Source organism: Polypterus senegalus, chromosome 4 (genome assembly GCF_016835505.1).
Source record: "Polypterus senegalus isolate Bchr_013 chromosome 4, ASM1683550v1, whole genome shotgun sequence".
NCBI classification, from domain to species: Eukaryota; Metazoa; Chordata; class Cladistia; order Polypteriformes; family Polypteridae; genus Polypterus; species Polypterus senegalus.
The window spans coordinates 116721379-116746142 of NC_053157.1; the positions used below are offsets into that span (position 1 = coordinate 116721379).

The window sequence follows — 24764 nt, forward strand, 5'->3', positions numbered from 1 at the left end:
AAAGGTGTGTGCGCATCATCGGTGTTCAGGAATCCTGTTAATAACACAAAAGAAAAGCTGCAAATAATTCAATGTTGTTTCATTATTGTGCAATTATCTTTAATTTCTTTAACCGATTTTACCTAAACCAATGAAAACTCATGCTTATTTGCGTTAAGATATCGATCTTATAGTTCGTTTTCTTTTAGTAAAAACGTACCAAACGAATGCCACTTAAAACAACCAGTAACAGCTCGTGCAATAAATTGGATTCCATGGGAATCGTTTGCCCTCTGCAGGGCACAGACGGTATTGCCACTTAAACCCAAGAAACTGCGCATTGGAAATTCAACAACAGTAGTGGCGAGATGTCGTAAATAAGGCGCTGATTCCTTCGTTACTATTAACGACGTGGATTTGAATTTACTTATCTTTGGTTCAATGGGGAAGAAGAAAGACATGTTTCTCGATAAATTCCTTTCGGGTGAGTAAATGGGCTTTGCAGTTGAGCGGAACCATTGTTAACGAAGGCCTCATTGGAGCCCGGACCCTAAAGTGAATCGGGCATTGGTATATAACACCGGTAAATGACAGGCGTTATCTGCTTGGTTAGCTCGGGTTAGAACACATAAATGATTAGACAGTTACCCAAAGCTGAATGTAAAATAGAATGCGCGTTTAAAGGTTTAATGAAACAATTAAAACCAACACATTTAAATTTACTATATCTTCCATGATAAAGTTGCGGCCTACAGGCAATAGCGAACTTTTCAATGAGCAAGGTAAGCTGGTTGTGTGCGCATGCACGGCAGCTACGTCAAAACAACCTTAACAGTTAACGAAAAGCAAATCAGGCAGTTTGTTGTGGTTGTCGATTTAGAGAAGCATTTTGGAATGATGTGTTTTTGATCGGTAGGATTTAGAACGTGTCGCAGTTGCTGTAAGATAATATCTGATGAATGTTCTTTTGAAACCGCTGCTTTCCTCGCTCTAAATTTGACTTTACAAAAATTGCTTGTGGGATGTGTCAGATCATACCTAAAAGGAAGTGCTATTGACAGAAGATTTTTTTTTAGTGGGTGTCCAGATAGGGCCAGTGGATATCACGGGGTGGCACACAAAGTCTACAACACAGGCAAATGACAAGATATAAACGTTGTTATTATAAAATTACTTAATAGCGATATTATATTAAAGAGAGCAGTAATCCGAGCGTTGCATGGCGTATTAAATGTAAATTTGCCCAATTCCAATTTGAAGCAGTCACTTGAAGTAGCCTACCGCTGATGGATGTTATTCTTGATAATCTGATAGGGGCACGTATTCTCTGTATAATAAGAGAATTACGAGTGAATATAAGAGTGAATTACGAATTGCAGAATGTTAATGGCCTCGTATAAATTAAAGGCATCACAAACCAGATTTCATGTTTTATTTCCAAGTAAACTAATTACAGTAAAAACATACAGCATCAGACATTTACACAGGAGTAACTGAAGCAGTCAAACATTACATACAGTATACACATTTATATTCTCTGAAAATCTCCCTGATAGTCAAGTAGTCACCCATTCACAAATTAATTGGCAAGGACAAAATTATTTTATGGAAACAGAGGGAAAAAATGTTAAATATAAGTGTGTAGTTTATGTTAGATACAGCTACTGTACATCAGGCAGCTTGTAATTTAGGTCAGGTCAGGTTGGGCATACATAGGTACAGTGTGTTGCCACACAACACAACATGACAAACCACCTTGGGATTCTGGTTGGCAACCTTTCCAGGAAGAAATGTGGTCCATTCCCACCCCCCGGAAATAACCATCTGTCTGCCGCAGTCAGGTATTACGTTGGCGTCACCTTGGCCTGGTCCAGCTGCTCGGGTCCTCAACAATGAGGCTTGTGTGGGCAGATCACCCTCGGGGAATCGTGCCACATGGCCATAGTGCCATAACTGACACTCCCTCACAATGCAGGTAATGTGATGTAGCTAAACTTAGTTTGCCAGTTACACTAACTGACCAGCCAAAGTTTCCTGCTTGGCTACATTATCATTATGTTATTTAGTGCATCTGTTCTGTAGCTGTAGTTAGCATCATAAGTTCCCACCATTCAGACAAAATGCCTTCAACACAGCCGGCCACACAGAACTTTCTAGGGTTTTCAGCAGCAGCACTGAAATGGATGAGTTTTGATCTGAGGATGCAAATAAGCATGTTGGTACCATACTGGGACCTAATAAAAGGTTTATTACCATAATGTCTGTATCCACAGACAAACAATAATTACTATGCAATAAAACAGTAACTGTTTTTGTTTCCATTAAACAATATTTCTCATACAAATGTTACTAGAAGTAACAAGTTTTATTTTCTGGTGTTTTTGCAGTTCTTAATGTTCCAACAAACATGCCCTTCACAGTACCAGACTGATACTACCATTTTAAAATAACGTGAAGAGAATGAATGTGTTTTTGCCAAGGCACATTAAGTTTAATACAAAACCTTCTTTGCTTGTCTGTTACTGATTTTGGATTTTGGAGTGTGTGCTGTAAAGGCGAATGTGCAATGTGGCACTGCCTGCTTTTCCGTGGCAACTGCATGTAGCATGTGGCATAGCACTAAATATAAATTCAGGCTATCCAAAAATCGTTTTATGCTTGTGCTACATCCAATAGGATCATCTCAACATTTCAAACTAGCACCATGGTGCATTCACCACCCACATTTGTCTGTTTCCCTTTATCTTTTATGCATTTTCTCTGGTTGATTGTAACACAGGTTGTCTGAGCAGTGGTGTTGTCGTAAAGAATATTAATTAGCTGTTCATACCATAGAAATGAAAGTTGTTCGTAATGCGGGTGTGCTGTTTTTATATGCGTAAGTGTCAGATTGAATCCAACTGCAGTAAATAGTACTGCAAATAGAGGGCAGCATATCACTCTCCACAGAATGCACACTCGGACAGACTTGGTTAATTTTATTATGTGATCATGTGTCAGCCAATCGCAAATTTGCTACCCAAAGTTTAAGAAATAATGGTGAAGTGAATAAATGGAGGAGGACATGCTGTTGAAATGTAGCCACCAATGTTGCAGCCAGAGTGATGACTTGAAAGTTCAGCATCAGTAAGTTTTTAAAGAGAGCAATCTGCAGTGGCCAGTACTTTTTGTATGTTGCCCGTGGCCATCCTTTACTACCTCTTGGAAACGCCATTGACTGTAGAGCCAGGTGGTTAATATGTTCGAGTGGCTGGACTAACATTTAAATTCCATTAAATCAGACACTTTAAAATATGGGGTGGTCCAGATCTAATTTTGCAATTTTCATTATGCTATAACTTATTAAGTTTATTACATAGAGAATTCACAAGAAATTCTTTTCGTTGCCGATAGATGGCAGCACCTGTCCTTTATTCCAAAATGGTGGGGAGACGAACAGCGGGTGCGATGTGTTCACCTTTTCATAATTGCATAATTACATCTGGACCACCCTGTACAGACGTGTATTAGCTGGTTGTCCAATGAAGCAAATGACGAATTGACAGTAAAGGTGTTATGTTGTCACCCCTCGTCTGTTGCTCGCCTTTAGTGAACCCTGAAGTTTTAAGACAGATTTCAACTATTCTGTTCCATTTTTGCCAACAATTTCGACTACAGATGACCATAGTTGTGAATATTTTGATAGTTTTTTTTTTATTATTTTGGATGAAACAGTAATACTGTAGAAAAAGAGCAAAACCATGCTTATCTTTCTGAGGAATTCAGGGTAATCAATATGTTCAACAATTTGCTGGGGATGTCATACCATAGTGTGGTCTGCTTGGGAAGCACCAGCTCAGGGATGACAGATATGCACATGAATGTACTGATCAGGGTCATCAGCTGCATTACTGAACTGACTTCCTTGGACTCGGACATTGGCAGAAAATTAGACTATCGGATCATGCTATAGTCTTCCACATGATGTATTGTTTGGGAGCCCCTGTAGTCCTCATTCACCTCAATGTAATACAAAGCACCAATGGACCTGTCCTCTCAGCCTGGTCATTCTTTACTCTGGCTCAGGGGTTTCCAAGCTCAGTCCTTGGAGTACCACTATGGTTACACAGGCTTTCTTTCCAAAAAGGAAAGGAACCCCATGCAAAAGTTTGGGCACCCCAAGATATTTGAGGTCTCAGATAACTTTTCCCAGTGTCTCAGACCTTAATTAGCTCATTAGGGCTGTGGCTTGTTCACAGCCATCCTTAGGAAATCCCAGTGAAAAGCTGTATACATTCTCAGACTCCTCAGACCTTTTCCCAACAATGAGCAGCCATGGCTCCTATCACTCTGAAAAATAAAATAATTGATGCTCACAAAGCAGGAGAAGGTTACAAGAAGAGAGCAAAGAGTTTTCAGGTAGCTGTTTCCTCGGTTTATAATGTTTTTAAGAAATGTCAGTTAACAGAAACGATGGAGGTCAAGTTGAGGTCTGGAAGACCAAGAAAACTTTCTGAAAGAACTTCTTGCTGGATTGCTAGAAAGGCAAATAAAAACCTTCATTTGATTGTAAAAGACCTTCAGGTAGATGTAGCAGAGTCTGGAATGGTGGTACACTGTTCTACTGTGTAGTGACACCTGAACAAATATGACCTTCATGGTAGAGTAGGCGAAAGAAAAACTTTCCTGCATTCTAGCCACAAAATTCAGCACCTGAAGTTTGCAAATGAATATCTAAACAAGCCTGATATACTGTATTTTGGAAACCAGTCCTGTGGACTGATGAAGTCAAAATAGAACTTTTTGGCCACAATTTGCAAAGGTATGTTTGGAGAAAAAAGTGTGCCAAATTCCAGGAAAACAACACCTCTCCAACTATTAAGCGTGGGGGTGGATCGATCATGTTTTGTGTTTGTGTTGCAGCCAGTGGCACAAGGAACGTGTCATTGGTAGAGAGAAGAATGGATTCAAATAAATAACCAGCAAATTCTGTAAGCAAACAGCACACTATCTGTAAAAAAAAAGTTGAAGTTAAAAAGAGGATGAGTCCTTCAACAAGATAATGATCTGAAACACACCTCCAAGTTTACAATGGGATACCTGATAGAAACGCAAGCTGATGGTTTTGCGATGGCCCTCACAGTCTCCCGACCTAAACATCATCGAATATCTGTGGATGAATCTCAAAAGAGCAGTGCATGAAAGACGGACTTTAATTAAAAGCCTTTTGCAAAGGCGAACGGGTGAAAATACCCCAAGTAAGAATTGACAGACTCTTAACTGTCTAGAAACAGCATTTGCAAGCTGTGATACCTGCCAAAGAGGGACTTACTAAGTACTCACCATATCGGGTGCCCAAACTCTGCTTCAGGCCATTTTCATTTTTTTTGGTATTTAGTGAGTGATGGAAATAAAAATGTATTCTTTATTTAATAGTTCAATAAATGTGTCATCTTCAAGTTTATGCCATTTTGTGATCAGTTCATCTTGTGCCCACTGATCTGTTCACAGTAACAGACATTTAAAGCAAGGGTGCTCAAACCTTTGCATGCCACTATATTTCCCGTGTTGGCAAACTTGGTTGTAGATCATCACATGAGAACAGTGTGCTTTGAGTTTTAAACAAATGCTCCACCGAACATTTATATATTTTTATGTTTTACTTACCCCCCTGCAGTGTTTAGTAATGTCGGAGAAAATGTTTTAAGCTCATTCATTTTTGTGCTGTCTGGCAAAGCACAGTCAGGCCATATCATATTTGTCTGTGGTGTCTTTCTTGCCTTCACCTATGCAGAGATCTTGATGAACATAACTGATAAACCTTTATAACTACGGAACTATGGAGGTATTTTAGGGAGACTTTTGGGCCTTTCATTGGCTTCCCTAAGTCGCATTTTTGTTTGTTTGTTGGATTTAGGCAATGGTATGCAGCTTCTTTTTCTTGATTATTGAGCCACCAGTGGTCTGAGGGAGATTCAGAAACTTGAAAATAATTTTGTACACTTGTCCTAATGTATTCTTTTTATCACTTTATGTTTGACTTCCATAAAATTTTACTTTTCTTCCTTCAGACTCTCTGTGCAACAAAACAGTCATGAACAGACTGGTGTTTTTTATCTAAAAATGTGGCAATTATATAGGCAAAGGCCAGTAGGAAAGCAATTATCCCTTTAATTGGATTATTTAATTTATACGTGAAAACAGAACTACTTGAGCACAAGTGTTTGAATACTTGTAGAAACAGAATGGTATAGTTTTAGAGTTTAATGATACCTGTTGACAACTAATTTTGTCTATAAAAATATTCTTCTTGAGAATGCAGCGTTTCCATAGAAATATAGACTGGAATAAGAGGGCTAAGAGACATTTCTAAATCTAGCAACATTTCAAAAGCTTTTAAGGATCCAAATACCATTTGTAGGGCTTTGTGTGCGAGTACCTCAGGATATCTGAGCATCACTGCTGATTCAGGTGCTTTTCTGAAAGGACTTTTCATCAGGCAAACACTTCATGCCATGAGGCTTAGAATTATTATAAATTGAACATGGTATGTGATGGTGAATTCACCATAATTCTGTAGTTCCCCCTACATCTTTAAAGAATACTCCTCCCAAAAATGGTATCATTTTTAAACTGTTACTTAGTCTATGTTGTTAGGGCCAAGAAAAACTGAACTGAACTGAACAAGAAAAACAATGACTGGTGTCCAAACTGGTAGGCCCACAACGACTGGTGTTCAAACTGGTAGGCCCACAACGACTGGTGTTCAAACTGGTAGATCTGGGACTTCCATCACTCACCTGCAGTTGGATACTGGACTTCCTGTCTGATCGCTCCCAGAGGGTCAGGCTGGGTCCCCACACCTCCACTGCTTTCAGCCTCAACACCGGGACGCCGCAGGGTTGTGTGCTCAGCCCGCTCCTCTACACATATGACTGTGTCCCCACTCACCATAGCAACAAGATCATAAAGTTCACGGATGACACAATGGTGGTCGCACTCATCTCGGGCAAGGAGGGTGAGCTGGCATACAGGGACGAGGTGGAGCAGCTCTCAGAGTTGTGCAGAGTCAACAACCTGCTCCTCAACACCTCAAAAACGAACAAGCTTGTTATTGACTTTAGAAAAAACAGAACTGACATCCAGCCACTGATCATTGGCAGGGCCTGGGTGGAGAGGGTCCCAGTGTTCAGGTTTCTGGGCATTGAGCTGAAGAATGCCCTGACCTGGAGCGCCAGCACCAAGCAGCAGCTGAAGAAGGCGCAGCAGAGACTGTATTTTCTAAGAATCCTTTTGAAAGAACCATCTCCCTAAAAATCTGCTCCTTGCCTTTTATCACTATTTCAACGGGAGCGTGCTCACGTACGGACTGTGTGTGTGGTACGTCAGCTGCACATCCTCGGAACGGAAAGTGCTCCACAGTGTCGTAGAGAAAGTGGAGAGAACAATTGGTTGTATCCTCCCCACTCTGGAACAAATGTACACCTCACGATGCCGCAAAAAAATTCATCACATCCTGGTCATTGCCTCTTCCAGCTTTTGCCATTGAGCAAGATATACAGAGCAATGAAAACCAGGACAAACCACCTTAAAAAGCTTTTATCCAAAAGCAATCATGGCCCTTAACTCAGAATAAAACTGCTCCATATCATTCTCCCAATGTACAATATAGACCTTAAGTCAATCAATGCAATTTATATATATATATAACAAGTACAATTTGTATATTTTGTAAAGTACTTTTATTACTATTCAGTTTGTTATTATTTGCTCTCTTCTTGTCTTTTTAACTCTTATACCTCACACTGACTTGACTGCACCTTCAATTTCATTGTTCCTTTGGAAAAGTGACATTGACAATAAATATCTATCTAATTCAATGTTTTTATGGAAAACGGAGACAGAAAAATTCCTGATACCACAGGCATTAATGGGGACCCACATCAATGGTGTGTGTGTGTATAGATACCGTATGTTTATTAGTTATAATTAAGCCTATTTTGGTTTTCTCATTGAATGTATAAGACAGTTGTAATGATAGTACAGAGAGATTTATGAAATAATAATGATGTTCTTATAATTAAAAGTGACTGATTTAAACTTCCATTAAAGAATTGTTTAGTAGCAAGTCAGACTTGTGAATTAATAAAGAACAATTCAAGATCAATAGAGACAGCAATGATTCTGATTTTAACCTCCTTAACGTTACATTTTCTTCTCAGAAAAACATGTAAAAAGCATTGCATTTTTTTTGGCTTGAAAAATTACATTTTTTATTAAATCTCTCCTTTCTACTGTAAAATGTGCAAAACACTAAAGGTACAAAGTCAGAAGTGTAAAAAGTACAATATGAAATGAATAATATTAATAATAATGATGCTAATTCCATATATACTGTCAAAATATGTCTTTTGTGTGATGTATCTTTGAACGGGAAAACTGCTTAGGTGCACAGTTGTTTACCTGACACTATTCAGCATAACGGCTCTTCTCAACAATTCTTTTGATCACGCCATCATCAAGAAATAACTTCAAATAAGTAAGTGGATCTGGGCCATCAACCTTCACTTTAATTCCTGGCTCCCCACAAAATCAAAACAAGGTGGTGCTGGTTTATTTGAAGCAGGGTTAACAGAAACCCAAACACAGTCATCATTTTCGGTTTCACTGTCTGTTTCAATTTCACTGCATGAAGACAGATTCACTTTGTCAGGCTCCTCAACATCACTGCTTGTATCACTGTCAAGAGCGTGTAACCCCAGGGCAGCTGAAAAACATTTCCTAAAGGTGCAATCATGAGGCTAAAAGAAGAAGAGTCTACACCATTTCCCAGATAAGGCTTAGGCCTGACATTTATGTTAGGCACACCCATACCATTGCATGAGTAATCCTCGGGTCTAACGCTTACGTGAAGTGTGTCTATACAGTTGCCCAAGTGACACTTGGGACTAATGCTTTTTTTCACAGTCCAAGTGTCGCTCACGTGTAACGCTAGGGAGGTTAAAGGACATCAGTAATGTAATCGAAATAAATAACAGAAAACAGAGGATGGCAATGGAAAATGGTAAGGAAGTAAAAATATATCACTATGCCTCCAAACAATAACATAGTATATAATAAACGTATATCTGTATAAAACGATTTGGCTCCTAATAGGCAGAATTTGTTAAAATTTAATACAATTATTCTTAAAGGAAATTTGTGGGATTTCATTGAGATGTTTTAAAAAGAGAGTGCTATACACATTTTTGAAATTTGTAAAGCTTCCATTTAAAGGCATTGGCACCTTTACTAAATCTTATGTCTTAAAACAAACATTCTATGTGACTATAATGACTGAGTATTTTACTGTTTAAAATTTATCTTCAGAGAGGCAATTTCAACTTGGATATTTTATATATCCTACCATTTTACTCGTCCCTTCGCCAGCCCTGATGGTTAAAAGTTCTCTTAACAAACAGACATGGACAAATTTGTTGGTGCTCCTACAGCTTGTTGGAATAAGTGCTGTATGCCTCATGAAAGGCAATTGTCCCATGTATACCAGTATATATCCTCAAGTAAAGCAAAGCAAGTGTGAAAAGAGATCAAGTATTGCTTATTCTACAAAGATGTTCTAAAATGGCCTCGACACATTTGTTGGTACCCCTAGAAAAGATTATAAATAGTTTTCCCCCCAAACTAGTTGTTTTCCTTTAATTAGTATCATACATGTCTCCAATTGTGCAATTAGTCATTCAGTTTAAATGGAGAAAAGTAGTCACTCTGCCGTTGGGTATTGTCATCTATCCCACACTGAACATGGACCAGAGAAAGCACAGGAGAGAGTTGTCAGAGGAGATCAGAAAGAAAGTTATAGATATGCATTTTAAACGCAAAGGCTATGAGACCATCTCCAAACAGTTTGATGTTCCTTTGACAACAGCTGCAAATATTATTAAGAACTTTAAGGTACATAGGACTGTGTCCAATCACCCTGGATGCAGCCACAAGAGGGAAATCAACCCCATAATGGGCATAAGGATAGTGAGAGTGGCAGACACAAAGCCAAGGACAACTACCAAAGAGATGTAAGCTGAACTTCAAGGTCAAGGCTCAGCAGTGTCAGATAGCACAATCTGTCAAAAATAAAAAAGCCTGACTGGAATTTGCTAAAATGCATATTGACAAACCACAGTACTTCTGGAAGAATGTCCTTTGGACAGATTGGACAAAACTGGAGCCTTTTGGTAAGTCACATCAGCTACTGCACAGTGTCAGAAAGATCAGTCGTAGTCACAGGTCATGGATCTTCCAACAGGATAATAACCAAAGCACACAGTGAAAAGAACCTACGATTGGCTGAGAACAAAACATTGGCCTATTCTGGTGACCTAGTATGAGCCCTGATTTGAATCCTATCGAACATCCATGGAAAGAATTGAAACTTGCAGTCTGGAGAAGACACCCTTCATACCTGACACAGCTGAAGCAGTTTATTCAGGAAGAGTGGGCCAAACTACTTGTTGACAGGTTCAGAAGTCTCATTGAGAGCTACAGGAATCAGTTGTTTGCAGTGATTGCCTCTGAAGAATGTGCAACAAAATACTAGGTTAAGGATCCCATCATTTTTGTCTGTGCCATTTTCATTTCTGGTATTATTTGAAATGTTATGTTGAATCAAAACTCTAAAGTAAAGTCTGATTTTTGTTAAATATAGAATAAACAATGATGTATGCCAATTGCTTTTGTCCATTTCAAGTTATTTCAATTGTGGGTTCTTCTTTTTTGTGGAGTAACCAACAAATGTGTCCACTTTTTCTTCAGCAACATTTGGCTTCGTAAGCCATTCTGCATAAAGTGAATAAACGTACTTGGAATTTACATTACACTATAAACAACCTCATGGCTGCATTATCTGCAGATTACAGTGCAATGTATTTCTCTGGCTTGACTGTATTTTAAGCACTCACAATACTGCTATTTGAACTAACTATATTGGCAAGTACTTTTGCATCAGTTAGTATTGTTGTTATTTTTTTTTTATTAGTATTCTCCAAAATGTCTTATTGTTTATTTTTGGTGTTAAAGTGACTGCATATTTTATTCATTGCTGGTTTAATCAATAATGAAGTTATTTTACACAATGTTGACCGAGTAGGCAAGATCTATTACTGGCACACCTCCAAAATTGCCTTTGTCTGAGTCTCAGGGCCATGAAATTGATTCATTAATGAAAAATATTTTTTCCTTTAGGTAGTCAAGAATTTTTTGTTGGTGAGTGAATGAGTGATGTAATAGATAGAGAAACATTTTATCTAAACACAATTTAAATAGGAATTGTACTATCAGACCCTAATGTTAAGCTGCTTGCGTTGGAAGGCAAATTTCAATTTAATGTTAAATGGTTAAATTTGCTGGTTCCCCAGTCACCAGTAAAATGAACTGTGCTGTATATTAAGAGTTAAGACTGTGCCTAATTTATTGTGGCAAGCAGCTTTAATTAAAATGCATAACTTTTCATCTAGAATTGTTTTTAAATTCAGCTTATGTATTTATGTATCTAAACATAATGAGCTTGTTCAGTATTTTGGAGATAAAGGAGGCATTGGCGTAAGGCAAACATGGCTCTGCCAGACTTACAATGGCATCCTACAGTACACCAGCAACATGATCTCCTTTAGAGAGACATACCCCATCTGAGCTAAGATCATATTAATCTGCAAACTTTTTTTTTTTTTCTTTTTTATACATCTTATATGTAGATACATAACCCAGAAAACAGTTTATTAAAAGTTCATTTCAGTTAACTTAGAGAAAAGCCAAGCAAAATGACACCTTTTATTGGCTAACTAAAAAGATTACAATATACAAGCTTTCGAGGTAACTCAGGCCCCTTCTTCAGGCAAGAAGGGGCCTGAGTTGCTTCGAAAGCTTGCATATTGTAATCTTTTTAGTTAGCCAATAAAAGGTGTCATTTTGCTTGGCTTTTCTCTACATTCATAATGGCTAACACGGTACAACAACCTAGTGTTTCAGTTAACTTGAAACAAATAAGTTTTGCTTTTGGCTCCTTCATTTATTTTTGAGGATTTGGAAACTTGGATTGAGAAATTTCTTTGTCTATAATGGATTTTTTTTTTCATTGCATTTCTCAATTTTACTGTGTGGAATATGAGTTGGCCTCTTTTCACATTTTATAGAAACTCTATACAATGTCTGGTAGAGCAATTGAATATGAGAATACAGTTAATGATAATTGTAGTCATAATTCAGTCTTTTCTAAAATTAAATAGGGCCATCTGTATGCTTATGCTTGAATAATGAGGCCATCTGAATTTCATTCTAGTGGACTTAGTTGTAGGTCCCCAAATTATAACTCTTCAACAAATCACTTGTGCAAAATACCAGCTGCTGTAGAACACGATACGTTTAGAAAGCACATTTAAATACTTGCTGAACTATAGGTTTCCACATGCATATAGTTTTGTTGTATAATGTATCTTAGTTGTCCATTGAACTTGCCTAAAAGTCATTTGAAGAAATGTATTTTATGCAAATTAGTGGCATTTTAGCATGAGAATTCTGATGGCCCACACGGACCGAGGAGAGAGGCACTGCGAGAAAAAGCTGAGCCAGTCTGAGAAGCCATGATACATCAGGGTGTGTGTATATGAGAGATACAATGATCAACCATTTAACATAAGAACTCAAAACACCCAATCCTGTGGACTTTTCTTATATCTATTGGCCTGGATACGTGGCCTTTGGACAAGCCTTAGGAAGGACTGTAGCTTGAACTAACTCATGGCGTTGGAGAAGAGCGTGCAGTGGTTTTGTCTCTAACCCCAGCTGAGCGTTGTAAGGTGAGACTAGGGGCATGAATGGTTAGGTAGTTAACACGACCAACAAAAGATAATTGGAGCCGCAAAGGAGGAGCTGTGGAAAAGCAGAGTGGTGGCAGCAGCATTGCAGGGTGGCCAGGATTGGAGACAACCTATAGCAAGCCCCACTTGAGTGAGAGAGAGGGAGACACCCCGTTTTACAATGTGTTAGACTACCACCACCAGTGATAATAAAACATTAGCTAAATAATGCCATAAAAATCATAAAAAATGAATGTATTACAATAGGGTACAACCATCAGATGACATTGTTGAGAGATATCTCAACATCAATTAATACCAACGGCCTTTGTGCAAATGAATATATTAATACATTTCCATTTTTGATCATTGGGTAGACAGCTAAATTTTATTGTACAAAAGTAATTGATGTGATTCATGATAATAATAATGACAACTCCAGAAATGAGAAGATGTACAAATTCATTAACCCTATAAATCATATCACCAAAAAAATCAACCAATGGGTCACTTAAAAGGGCTTTAGCCCTGCAGGGTCAAAGGGCATCGCCAAGCAATCTGGAAACAAGTTAGTGGCTCCAGACACAACAAAGTTTATCATACCCTTAAAAAAGCTGTAGATAAGAAATTACATTGAGCATATCATGAAATATTGAAAAACTTCAGTATGATAATAACAAGTTGAGTTTGCTGTCAAAAATGTAACACTATGTTATGTTTTTGGGGCAAGTTTACACTTAAGTTTGCCCTTAATGCAAAAGCTTCACTGCTCACAGCCTAGATTAATTTCTTTTTGTTTGTTTAGGTGATGGAGATGACTCTGCTGGCTATAGCGGACATAAAAAGAAACACAAAAAACATAAGAAACATAAGAAGAAGTATCATCATGAAGAAGGTGGACATAGTTTCTCTTCAGAAGCTCTCGAGTCTGATTCGGGTGCAGTGAAACCTCAGTTGAAATTAAAAATCAAGCTGGGTGGGCAAACCCTTGGCACGAAAAGGTAAGCATTTATCCAGCAGACAGAAAAATAACATGATTTGCTATGACAGTTAAATTAGAGGTTCATGGTGTTTAAAATTGACACTGTTTCTGTTGCAATCGTGCTATTCTAAGTAGGCCATATTTATGATTTGGACACCGTTTATAGCAAATGTTTCATTTCTGTCATTTCAGTTGGTGACAATCAAGTGGCAGCACTGTGTATAAAAGACATTTAGGATATTACAACAACAACATTTATTTAAATAGCACATTTTCATACAAATGATGTAGCTCAAAGTGCTTTACATGATGAAGAAAGTGAAAAAGACAAAATAATAAGAAAATAGAATTAGGGAACACTAATTAACATAGAATAAAAGTAATGTCCGATGGCCAGGAGGGACAGAAAAAACTCCAGACGGCTGGAGAAAAAAATAAAATCTGCAGGGGTTCCTAGGCCACAAGACTGCCCAGCCCCCTCTAGGCATGCTACCTAACATAAATGACCTCAATCAGTCCTCATATTATTCAGGGTTTACATGGAAGAACCTGACGGTGACGGTCATGTGGACTTCTGGCCACCGAATAACAGCCATGGGTTATAAGTACTACTGGTCAGTTGTTTATATGTTTGATGTGTCTTTGTTTCTGATTTACTTATTTTAGTGCACTTTTGTGGGTTTCCTTCATGCAGCTCAATTTTTGGTATGAATTCTATAAATTGATTCCAATGTGCATGTGTACACTTTTTTCATAATAAAGCTTTCTGTCTTGGAGTTACGTTAGACAAATCCATGTTAAGGACACTTTGATCGACCCTAATCCAAAATTCCAAAATCTGAAACTCTTTGAGTAACAACATGGCACCACAAGTGGAAATTCTACACCTGACCTTACTTGCCGACGTGCAGCTCTGACCAAAGTACCCTCTAGTTTTTTATTTATTAATTCTTTTATTTTTTTAACTGTTAAGTGGATTTGAATAACACATGAGGTGATACTCTCCATTTAAGATTTCTTTAATATTTGTTTGAATTTTAAACAGCACAAAATAGCAACACACGAATGACAAGTGGGGTGCAGGGGGATCACTGGTGGGGAGTTTTAGCAGCCGGGGGTGTATTACCAAAGGGTGAAAGGGATAATAATCGCTGCAAAGCCCTTTTCAAACTACTACGTGAGAAGAAGAGTGAGCGGCGCGATAACCCTACAGCTTTCTCTGTTGACGCCAGTTTGTTATCAACCATTGTTACCAACTGTGCTACTTGTATAACTCGCTGTGTTTTTGCTTGTTCTCTGTGTACTGTAATGTTTTAATCAAAACACTGCATCATAGGTGGAGACTGCAAGCCGGCTATTGTTTGGTGTAGCTGTTTAATAGCTGATACAAGTATTTTGCTAATGTAACTGTGCACAAACTTTGTTTCATGCAAAAAAGTATTAAACATGCTGTATAAAATTACCTTCAAACTATGTATATAAGGTGTATATAAAACATAAATACATTCTTTGTTTTGACTTGTGTCCCATGCCCAAAATATCAAAAATTAAAATACTTTTGGTACCAGTCATTTCAGAATAGGGATGATCAACCTGTACTTGGTTGTTTTATAATTAACTTGATTTTTCATGATCAAAACGAGTATTTCCCATGGCTAGGGCTTTAATTCTGTGTTCTCTTACAACAATTTTTGAATGATGTCGCAGTTTGGAGGATCATTTAATGAGGATTCCTGTATCTGCCTGAAGATCTTTCATTTGGTCTTCTTATTTGAACTATAAACCTCTTAAATTTTATATTTTGATCTTATCTTGGCTTTCCACATTTTTATGTCTGTTCCTAATAACAGTTTATGGCAGGTTTGTAACATTCTGGTGTCCCGAATTCCAGTTTTTTTCACTCATCGCCTAGCTTGGTTACCCTACCATTTCTGCCTGGGGCTCCATGATCATTAGCTTTCAGAAACACAAATCCAGATCTTCCTTTTACCTTTAAACATTTATCATCACTTGCTTATGTATCCCTTATTCCAAACGGCTATCTTTGTATGGACTTCAATCTAAGAGAAGGGTTTGCCCTGAGGTCCTACTGAGTCAGCTAAGATTTGCAAAATAGATAGATACTTTATTAATCCCAAGGGGAAATTCAAATAATCCAGCAGCAGTATACTGATACAAAAAACAATATTAAATTAAAGAGTAATAAAAATGCATGTAAAAGCAGACAATAACTTTGAATAATGTTAGCATTTACTCCCCCGGATGGAATTGAAGAGTCGCATAGTGTGGGGGAGGAACGATCTGCTCAGTCTGTCAGTAAGCAAGACAGTGACAGCAGTCTGTTGTTGAAGCTGCTCCTCTGCCTGGAGATGACACTGTTTAGTGGATGCAGTGGATTCTCCATGATTGACAGGAGTTTGCTTAATGCCCGTCGCTCTGCTACAAATATTAAACTGTCCAGCTTTATTCTTACAATAGAGCCTGCCTTCCTAACAAGTTTGTTCAGGCGTGAGACATCCTTCTTCTTTATGCTGCCTCCCCAGCACACCACCGCGTAGAAGAGGGCACTCACCACCACCGTCTGGTAGAACATCTGCAGCATCTTATTGCAGATGTTGAAGGACGCCAACCTTCTAAGGAAGTATAGTCGGCTCTGACCTTTCTTACACAGAGCATCAGTATTGGCAGTCCAGTCCAATTTATCATCCAGCTGCACTCCCAGGTATTTATAGGTCTGTACCCTCTGTATACAGTCTTCTCTGATGATTACAGGGTCCATGAGGGGCCTGGGCCTCCTAAAGTCCACCACCAGCTCCTTAGTCTTGCTGGTGTTCAGGTGTATGGTGTCGCACCATTTAACAAAGTCATAATAGTCAAATAGACTGAAGAACCAACTTCACCTTGTTCCCATGTGTTCAGGAATAGACTTTAGAGTGAACCGAAGAGCCATTGGTGTAAAATAGGAAATGTAGTGTTCCTTACTTTCTATAATATTAGTTCAGCTTTGTTTAAACATGTAATTCTTTGGCATTGTTCAAATTAGGTCACTACCAGATTTTTCACTTTTCAAAGTGTTGTTAGACTGGTGAATTGGTGGTGATGTTTCTTCTGTCAAAACAGCTTACATTAAGGGTGAATGAGACAGGGCAGCGCTGCATAATGCATCACCATATCATTTAATTCTTTCAGGACATATGTTGATAAAAGTTGCCATCAAGGGATAGAAGACTACATGTCATAAAAATAACCTAGAATTGCTTTTTTTTTTTCTTTTACTTTTATCCACTAGATGGCAGTTAAGGTCACATGATGAACCAATTCATGCAAACCAGGAGTCACTCTCCTGAAATAAAAAATATCCTCTGCAGAAAGTATTTGGTACATTCATGATGGCTCACTTTCTGCACTGTCAGATAAGGACTTTGAGCTGTCAGAAGAAAGTAACAATGAGAGTTACCCGTTCTAAACGATGTCACCAGTTCAGCATGTATCACAGACAGTGTGGTTTAGCAATACGTGCAATTGGTTGCTTTAAACCGACTGATATGTTTCAGAATAATCATGTATAGGGAATTCATACATTTGTTAGTTTTCCACAATTTTATAAATGCAAAATAACACTTTCAGAAAAAGCTGTTCAGAACTTTATGAAAAAGGTCAATTTTTACAAATTACAGAGCAGTTTTGTAACTGAAACTCTGAGGCAAGTTTTTAAGATAGAAAATCAGTCTGAAAATTGGAGGCAAATGTCTATTTAGAACAGAAAGCATTCTTTCTTCTGCTGCTTTATAGCACTTGGACCTTTGTTTCTTTCCCAAGTTAATAAAATTTGATATGGAGTTTGTTCTCCTCAAGTTGGCAGCCTGTTAGCCACAACCCTGTTTGCCACAGACCAGTGGGTTATTGGCTGTGTGTGTTTTTTATTTGTATGCTAGAAGAAGTGGATTTTGAAGGTGAATGGATAATGGAAACATACTGTTTTTTAAAATTTCTTTTCTTTGGAGACAAAACCTTATTACAGAACACAGTAGAATAGTAGAAAGCAGTCCATGAAACTTGTCAATAAACCTCCATCCAAACAAAATGCACAAATTCAAGACTTGAGCAAAACTCTGTGTTGAAGTTGGGACAGGAGGACAAGATGTTTTAAGATGAATTTTTGTAATATGTGTAAATGAGCTAAAGCGAAAAGCCTTTGACTACTTGAGCACCCCCAAACAAAAGTTTGAATCGTCAGTCGAGATGGCTCAGACATTTGCTGTTCCTGCTTCAGGTGGAGAGGAGGTCAAAGGTTTGAGTTCATGATCTGGTCTGGGAGTGACTTTCATTGTAGGGCACCAGATGTATGAGACACTTCCTGATACACACGTTGCACTCTAACTTATTTCCATTCTCTGTGGGATTTTCATGTGACCTCTCATGTTTGTGTTGTCAACTTGGTTTCTGCCAACTGTCCAAAAACAAGCTTAGTGACTATAAATTGGCATGATTAAGTGTTTGTAGTGGTTGGCTTCTGGTCTTACACACTCTCTGAATGTAGGTGAGTGAATTTGAACACGTATGCTCATGTTAATTTACTTTGATTGCTCAGGGTTGTAGTTTAAATGGTTTTAATGCATGTTTACACATACTATGTACAAGGGGCTCTGATTTTCATATGGTTTGGTTGGTACTTCTTTTTTTTTTCCCTCTACTACATTAAGAACATATATATTAAGAACTGATGTTTATATCATATGAGATCTGTGTATCAATATACCCTAATGAGACTTATTAATCAGCCATTTTAATCGTAAATTTTCATATTTGTGCACATGTCAAATGAAAGACTAACCTGGACAATTATTAGCACATCATACTGAAACAGCTGATGAGTGGTAGAGTGTCTGTTCCAGCTTTATTAATATCAGAAATATTAGAGTCAAGTTGCCTTATTCAGATTAAGAGGGGTCTGTACTAGATCACACCAAAAACTTAAGTTTCCGTGCTTATGAATCCATGTACCACTCGGAGCTTGTTCCTAAGATATTATTGGTAGTTTACGGCTGCTACTACCCTGTTGCCAGTGCACACTGGAAAATGTGTGTTGGCGTGTGCTGCAAATTGTGACAGCACATCCAAGTAAACCTTCATCGCCTTTGTGCCATTTCAGTTTGTCCATGACTTCTGCTAGCTGACCGATGGATCTGCATTACCTACAGACAAAGAAACAGAAAAAGCTGGGCCTTGGTTTTTGAAAACAAGATCTTGAGCTAAGTGAACATGAAATGTTTTGTATTTTTTAGTGTCCCAACGTTTACAGTGGTACCAGAGGTGAGTCGGTCGCCATCACCGCTAATGATCGTGGATGATGATGATGAACCAACTGAAGGAGTTCCCATTGAGCAGTATCGAGCCTGGCTTGGTAATTAATAATATTCTAAGATGTTCAGATTTAAAGTGCTTTTGTAATTTATTTATTTAAAAATAAAGTACCATTAATGTACAGTGAGTGGCTGCTTTATTAAGGACATCTACTAGATTTCAGGCTTGCACTCCCCTTCTTGCCCATAGATCATTCTAGCTTGATCAAGGCATGTATTTAAGAAGTTGTCAAAGAGGGATTCTGGTCAAATCCATGTCAAATCTGTCAAATCCATGTTGTGTCCCTTAGTTTTTGAAAATTAGCAGGTGGATGTCTACTCTGAACAGCTTGTTCTATGTCATCATGCTTGGTTTGCAGTCTGTTGAATGTTGAAGATTTTTTAATGCCATGGTCCTCACATAAGGGTGAATCTGTTGAACACAAATTTCGTTACACATGATAATATTTCAGGGTGTTTGTGCACCTTAGCCTGCTACAACTCGTAACTTTTTTTCACTGACAGGATGTGTAATATTTTAGGATGCTGGTTGCCATTACAAGTTACTAGTTTTGTCTCTTGCATCAGCAAAGTTGTATTTGGCTATTACTTGGCTGAAGCCTATGTCCATTCTGCAAAAGTCCCATCAGTATCTGTCTTCTGCGTGTCATTGGCTAATTTTTTTTTGGGATTGTAGTACATTTTTGAAACCCTTTTGACTCTGTCATGCATGAAAGCCTTACCAGGTTTTCTGTTTCTGACACAAAAAATGCTGATCCAGTAGCCCTGAGTGCTATGCTGCATTCGAAGACGCTGAAATCTTTAAAATCTTGTTTTTTCACACAAAGTTTCACACAAAAATGATCCTGCCTGTATATATAATGATGTTACTGACTGAATAGTCAAGGTAGGAAAAGTGTATTTAATAAGGTAGCCACTCTATCTAAATAACCAAGTAAGAATATATCAAATATTTCTTACTGTTAGTGAAATACTGCTTGTGTAGTGCTGCTGTAGTCAATTCATTTTAACTTCAAAAGAGCATCAGTTTTGAATCTAAGGTCTAATTTAAGTGTCAACTATTTCAGATGAAGACAGTAACTTGGACCCTTCACCTTTGCCTGATATGGACTCGGAGAGCCTTTTGGGAGCTCCTGAAGATGAGGAGGAGAAATGGCTTGATGCCCTAGAGAAAGGAGAGCTGGATGATAATGGAGAGCTGAAAAAGGAGATTGATGAGTCACTGCTTACTGCAAGACAGGTAACCTACTGAGCTTTCCACCCCCTTGTATGCTTCTGATTTTTGTTTGGCTGAAGCTTTGCTAAGGCAGCAACTTTCAAAGCGTACAAGAGCTCATACTAGAAGAACATTTTTCCCCAAATCTAACCTATTGCCTCAGGAAACGCTTGACATGTCTATTTAAAATTAATCTCGTCTGGGATTCATTGATAGTACAAGCAACATTTTGTCTGTGTTGCTTAAGAACATATCACTTTTTCAAGACATCCAAATTTTAATCTTTAGAAAATTATAACAATTACGAATTCTACACATTATTACACTCTAAGATGCAAAATAGACCACCTAGAAAACCACAGTCAAGGTTGCTATGTTTATACTTCAGGACAGAAAATCGAATTCTCACTTTTATTGGATCCTTTGTCCAACTGTTTAGGAAAACAGGTGCCCTCATGAGTCATTTCCAAACTGAACTAGCCAAAAGAGACCAAAATAGGCAAATTAGGTGTTTATTGATAAAAAAAAAAAACTTTGTTTTCTTGAGTGACCAAATAGTATGTTGTCTCATCCGTACCCTTCTACTTATTCCATTTTCTCAATATACTCTGGCCTGTCCTCCTCCTGCCAGTCAATTCCTCATGTCTTCATATTCACTGGGGAGTTTGTCCAGAAGAGTGATTTCTAGTACAGTCTGGGGTCAACTCTCACTTCTGAAACTTCTGGGGTTTTCTGGTTAGAAATGCCTCTAGCAGTCAATGGTATATCCTTGCGGTCATGAATCCCGAGCACCTACTTAAAGAACTAGAACTATCTTACAGACTTCTCAATAACTGTGTGCGGGACAGTGCTTCTATTCTAGCCATGATTGGAAATGATATAGAAAAATAAATGTATAACTGTTGGGATGGGATAGTTACAACTGAGCTATTATTACTTTGCAAGCTGCCATCTCCAATAACATGCACCTTGGGTGGTGTCCACCATTTTCTTTTTTTATTTTGCTTAATTGTGGAAGGGCAACTGGTATGTAATGATTTACAGAGTAAATATCTGTGTAATCAATCTAAGTAGAACTCTGTATTGCATAAGATACATTGATTTGTTTGACCCTTTTTTACAAAGTTCTGCTTCACCACAGGACACTGGCATTCTAGCAGATATATTTGTATAACATGTATTAAATGATCTGACGTCCCATCCGGGGTTAGTTCTTGCCTTATGCCTGATAATCTATTTCAGAGATGCAGAAGTAAGGGAGTGAGAAGGTAGAAGGATCCTAATTAAATGAAGCAAAGGCATTGACTTTGTCTGTTATTAACTACTTGAGTCTGATGGGTTGCTGAATAGTAACGTACCTGTCATCTCAAAATGGGGAACAGAAACATAAAATAGCATTGCCATCACTTTTATCCATTTGCATACATTGAACACCAGGCAGAATTAATTCATCCTTGCTGAAATTACATGCAGAAATTGACCAAAATCATTTTTATGGTCTTAAAACATTTGTTTCAGTTTATGCCCTTGGTGTGGTAAATGTAATTAATAATAAAGCACACACTTCAAACCAATTCTTCTCTGATCCCCATGTCCCAGTTACTCTCTGTCAGTCATATTCTTAGACGTTGCATATTTTGCCTATATAGAAAAGTACAACGTCAGAGCAATCTGTTCAGGTGCAGCAACTTGCCAAAAGAGTCATACTTTTTGATTTGAGATTTCTAATTTGTGTAACCTTTTAATCTTGCAGCGAGCTCTGCTACACAAGCAACAAAGCCAGCCTCTCCTAGAATTACCAATGGGCTTCAAAGAAAAGGAGATGACAGAAGAAATGATGCAGAAGCGAGAGGAGCGTGCACGAAAACGCCGCTTACAGGCTGCAAAGAAGGCGGAAGAGAATAAGAATCAAACCATTGAGAGATTAACTAAAACCAACAAAGCTAAAATAAAGACACTACGGGAGAAAAAATCAAAACAAGCCCAGTGTCCCATGGTTAGATATATCAGTTCATTTAATGGAACGACGATCTCCTATCCAGAAGGTGTTTGCACCCCCTCAGTGGCTGCCCCTCGTGTTGTTCCTGCAGCCACACTTTGCGGAGTTGTCGGTTGCTCAAACCTCAAGAAGTACTCCTGCTCAAAGACTGGGATTCCACTTTGCAGCCTGCAGTGCTACAAAAAGAATTTGACTGTCCAGTGTCCAGCATGAAGCTCTCTAGCCATGCTGTTACCATCTGATTGAATTTGGCTACCCACAAGAATGTTTGATTTTTCTATGTGCAGGAAATGTAACCAACCTGACCAAAGGTTTGAACTGCGTCAAAACCATGTAGTGTGCTATGGCTAAGTGTGTGTTTGGTTCTTCTTCATAGTTGTTTTTGATTTCATTTTTATTTTAGTAAGGTAACAACAAAGTGAGGCCTGAAGAAGGTAGCCCAGAAAAATGGGTGCAAAGTAAAGTAACCAAAGTTGAACTGAAGGATTACTGCAAGAATGGACAAATTTAATACGGAATTAAGAAGGACAAAGTTATTCTTACTTGATTAGGGTTTATTACTCTCTGCAATCTATTTATGAGCACACCAAGTGTGAGCTATCCAGATCTGTAAAAGAAAGAGCGTGACTGGGAAACAAGGAGTTAAATGGATTCCTTAGTTTGTTCCGCTGTATGTGAATTACAATAAATGTGTACATTTATCCTTTTTATTTTCTTTCACCCGCTTATCTGGTTTGGGGTAAGATGGAACAGCAACAGACCGTGTAAAGCAGAGCCTAAATTGTGGGAAAAGATGACAGCCCTTCACAAAACAAGTATGTTGCCAGTTCATTTCTTTTTGTTTTAGCAGTATTTTGTAAATACGTACCAATTATAGTTGTGATGAAGTCATTATAGAGTGAATTTAATTTTAAATAATACTCCTCAACACTGGTAGTTGAGTAATTGAGCATAATAACTTAGTTAGGTTCCTCAGTGTTAATTCTGATGAATGGATATTAGTGGGTGGGGATTTTTAATGAACCTAATGTCTGCTCAGTAAATACCACAAGTACACAATTGCACTCGTTATGCAGAAGGCATAACTGAATATGTAGCCATGAGAGGCATCCCTCAGAGGCCAAACCCCCATTAGATTTCACACAGTCCAGTTGTTAAGCCATTTTCTTTCAAATTCTGGATAACTGGAGACAGAGCTGTTTCCAGCAACTTAAATCATTGGCCATTAGAATGTTATATTGTTAAGAACAGGCCATTCAGGCTAACAAACTGTTTTTTCACTAGTTTTGCATTTGGCTACAGTCAGTGTCACTACTGGTAGCATGAGGTGATACCTGGACCATACAGAGGATGCACAGGTAGTCCAACTTCTCCAGGATGGCACATCACTATGTGCCATTGCCAGAAGGTTTGCTGTGTCTCCCAGCACAGTCTCAAGGGCATGGAGGAGATTCCAGGAGACAAGCAGTTACTCTAGGAAAGCTGGACAGGGCCATAGAAGGTCTTTAACCCATAAGCAGGACCGGTATCTGCTCCTTTGGGTAAGGACAAATAGGATGAGCACTGCCAGAGCCCTACAAAATGACCTCCAACAGGGCACTGGTGTGAATGTCTCTGACCAAACAATCAGAAACAGACTTCATGACGGTGGTCTGAGGGCCTGACATCCTCTAGTGGGCCCTGTGCTCACTGCCCAATACCATGGAGCTTGACTGGTATTTGTCATATAATACCAGAATTGGCAGGTCCACCACTGGCTCCCAGTGCTTTTCATAGATGAGAGCAGGTTCACCTTGAGCACATGTGACAGACGTGAAAGGGTCTGGAGAAGCCGTGGAGAACGTTATGCTGCCTGTAACATCATTCAGCGTGACCAGTTTGGTGGTGGGTCAGTGAAGGTCTGGGGAGGCATATCCATGGAGGGATGCACAGACCTCTACAGGCTAGACAATAGCACTTTGACTGCCAGTAGGTATTGGGATGAAATCCTTGGACCCATTGTCAGAACCTATGCTGGTGCAGTGGGTCCTGGGTTCCTCCTGGTTCACGACAATGCCTGGCCTCATGTGGCGAGAGTTATGCAGGCATTTCCCGGAGGATGAAGGAACTGATATAATTGACTGCCCCCCACGCTCTCCTGACCTAAAGCCAATAGAAAACCTCTGGGACATTATGTTTCGGTCCATCTGACGCCGTCAGGTTGCATCTCAGACTGTCCAGGAACTCAGTGATGCCCTGGTCCAGATCTGGGAGGAGATCCCCCCATGACACCATCCGTCATCTGATTAGGAGTATGCCCCAACATTGTATGGCCCCCACGTGCTTGTATGCATGCCTGACAAACTACTGAGTACGATTTTGAGTTGCTTCAATGAAATTTCGGCAAAATGGCCACATTATT

General features: G+C 38.7%; 1 protein-coding gene across 1 annotated transcript; it reads left to right on the forward strand.

Annotated features, from left to right (window-relative positions):
• The first annotated feature begins 288 nt into the window (after positions 1–288).
• On the forward strand, positions 289–23073 carry ino80b (INO80 complex subunit B). The gene is made up of 5 exons (XM_039751212.1): positions 289–463; positions 13609–13804; positions 19071–19189; positions 20216–20388; positions 22118–23073. Exons 1-5 carry the CDS (start codon positions 421–423, stop codon positions 22574–22576), a joined length of 990 nt encoding a protein of 329 aa, XP_039607146.1. The 5' UTR covers positions 289–420; the 3' UTR covers positions 22577–23073.
• Positions 23074–24764: the final 1691 nt, after the last annotated feature.

Coding starts and splice junctions, on each gene's coding strand:
- ino80b (XM_039751212.1), top strand. CDS start 421: ATGGGGAAGAAGAAAGACATGTTTCTCGATAAATTCCTTTCGG. Junction 13,805..19,070: donor CAAACCCTTGGCACGAAAAG/GTAAGCATTTAT, acceptor TGTATTTTTTAG/TGTCCCAACGTTTACAGTGG. Junction 20,389..22,117: donor CACTGCTTACTGCAAGACAG/GTAACCTACTGA, acceptor TTAATCTTGCAG/CGAGCTCTGCTACACAAGCA.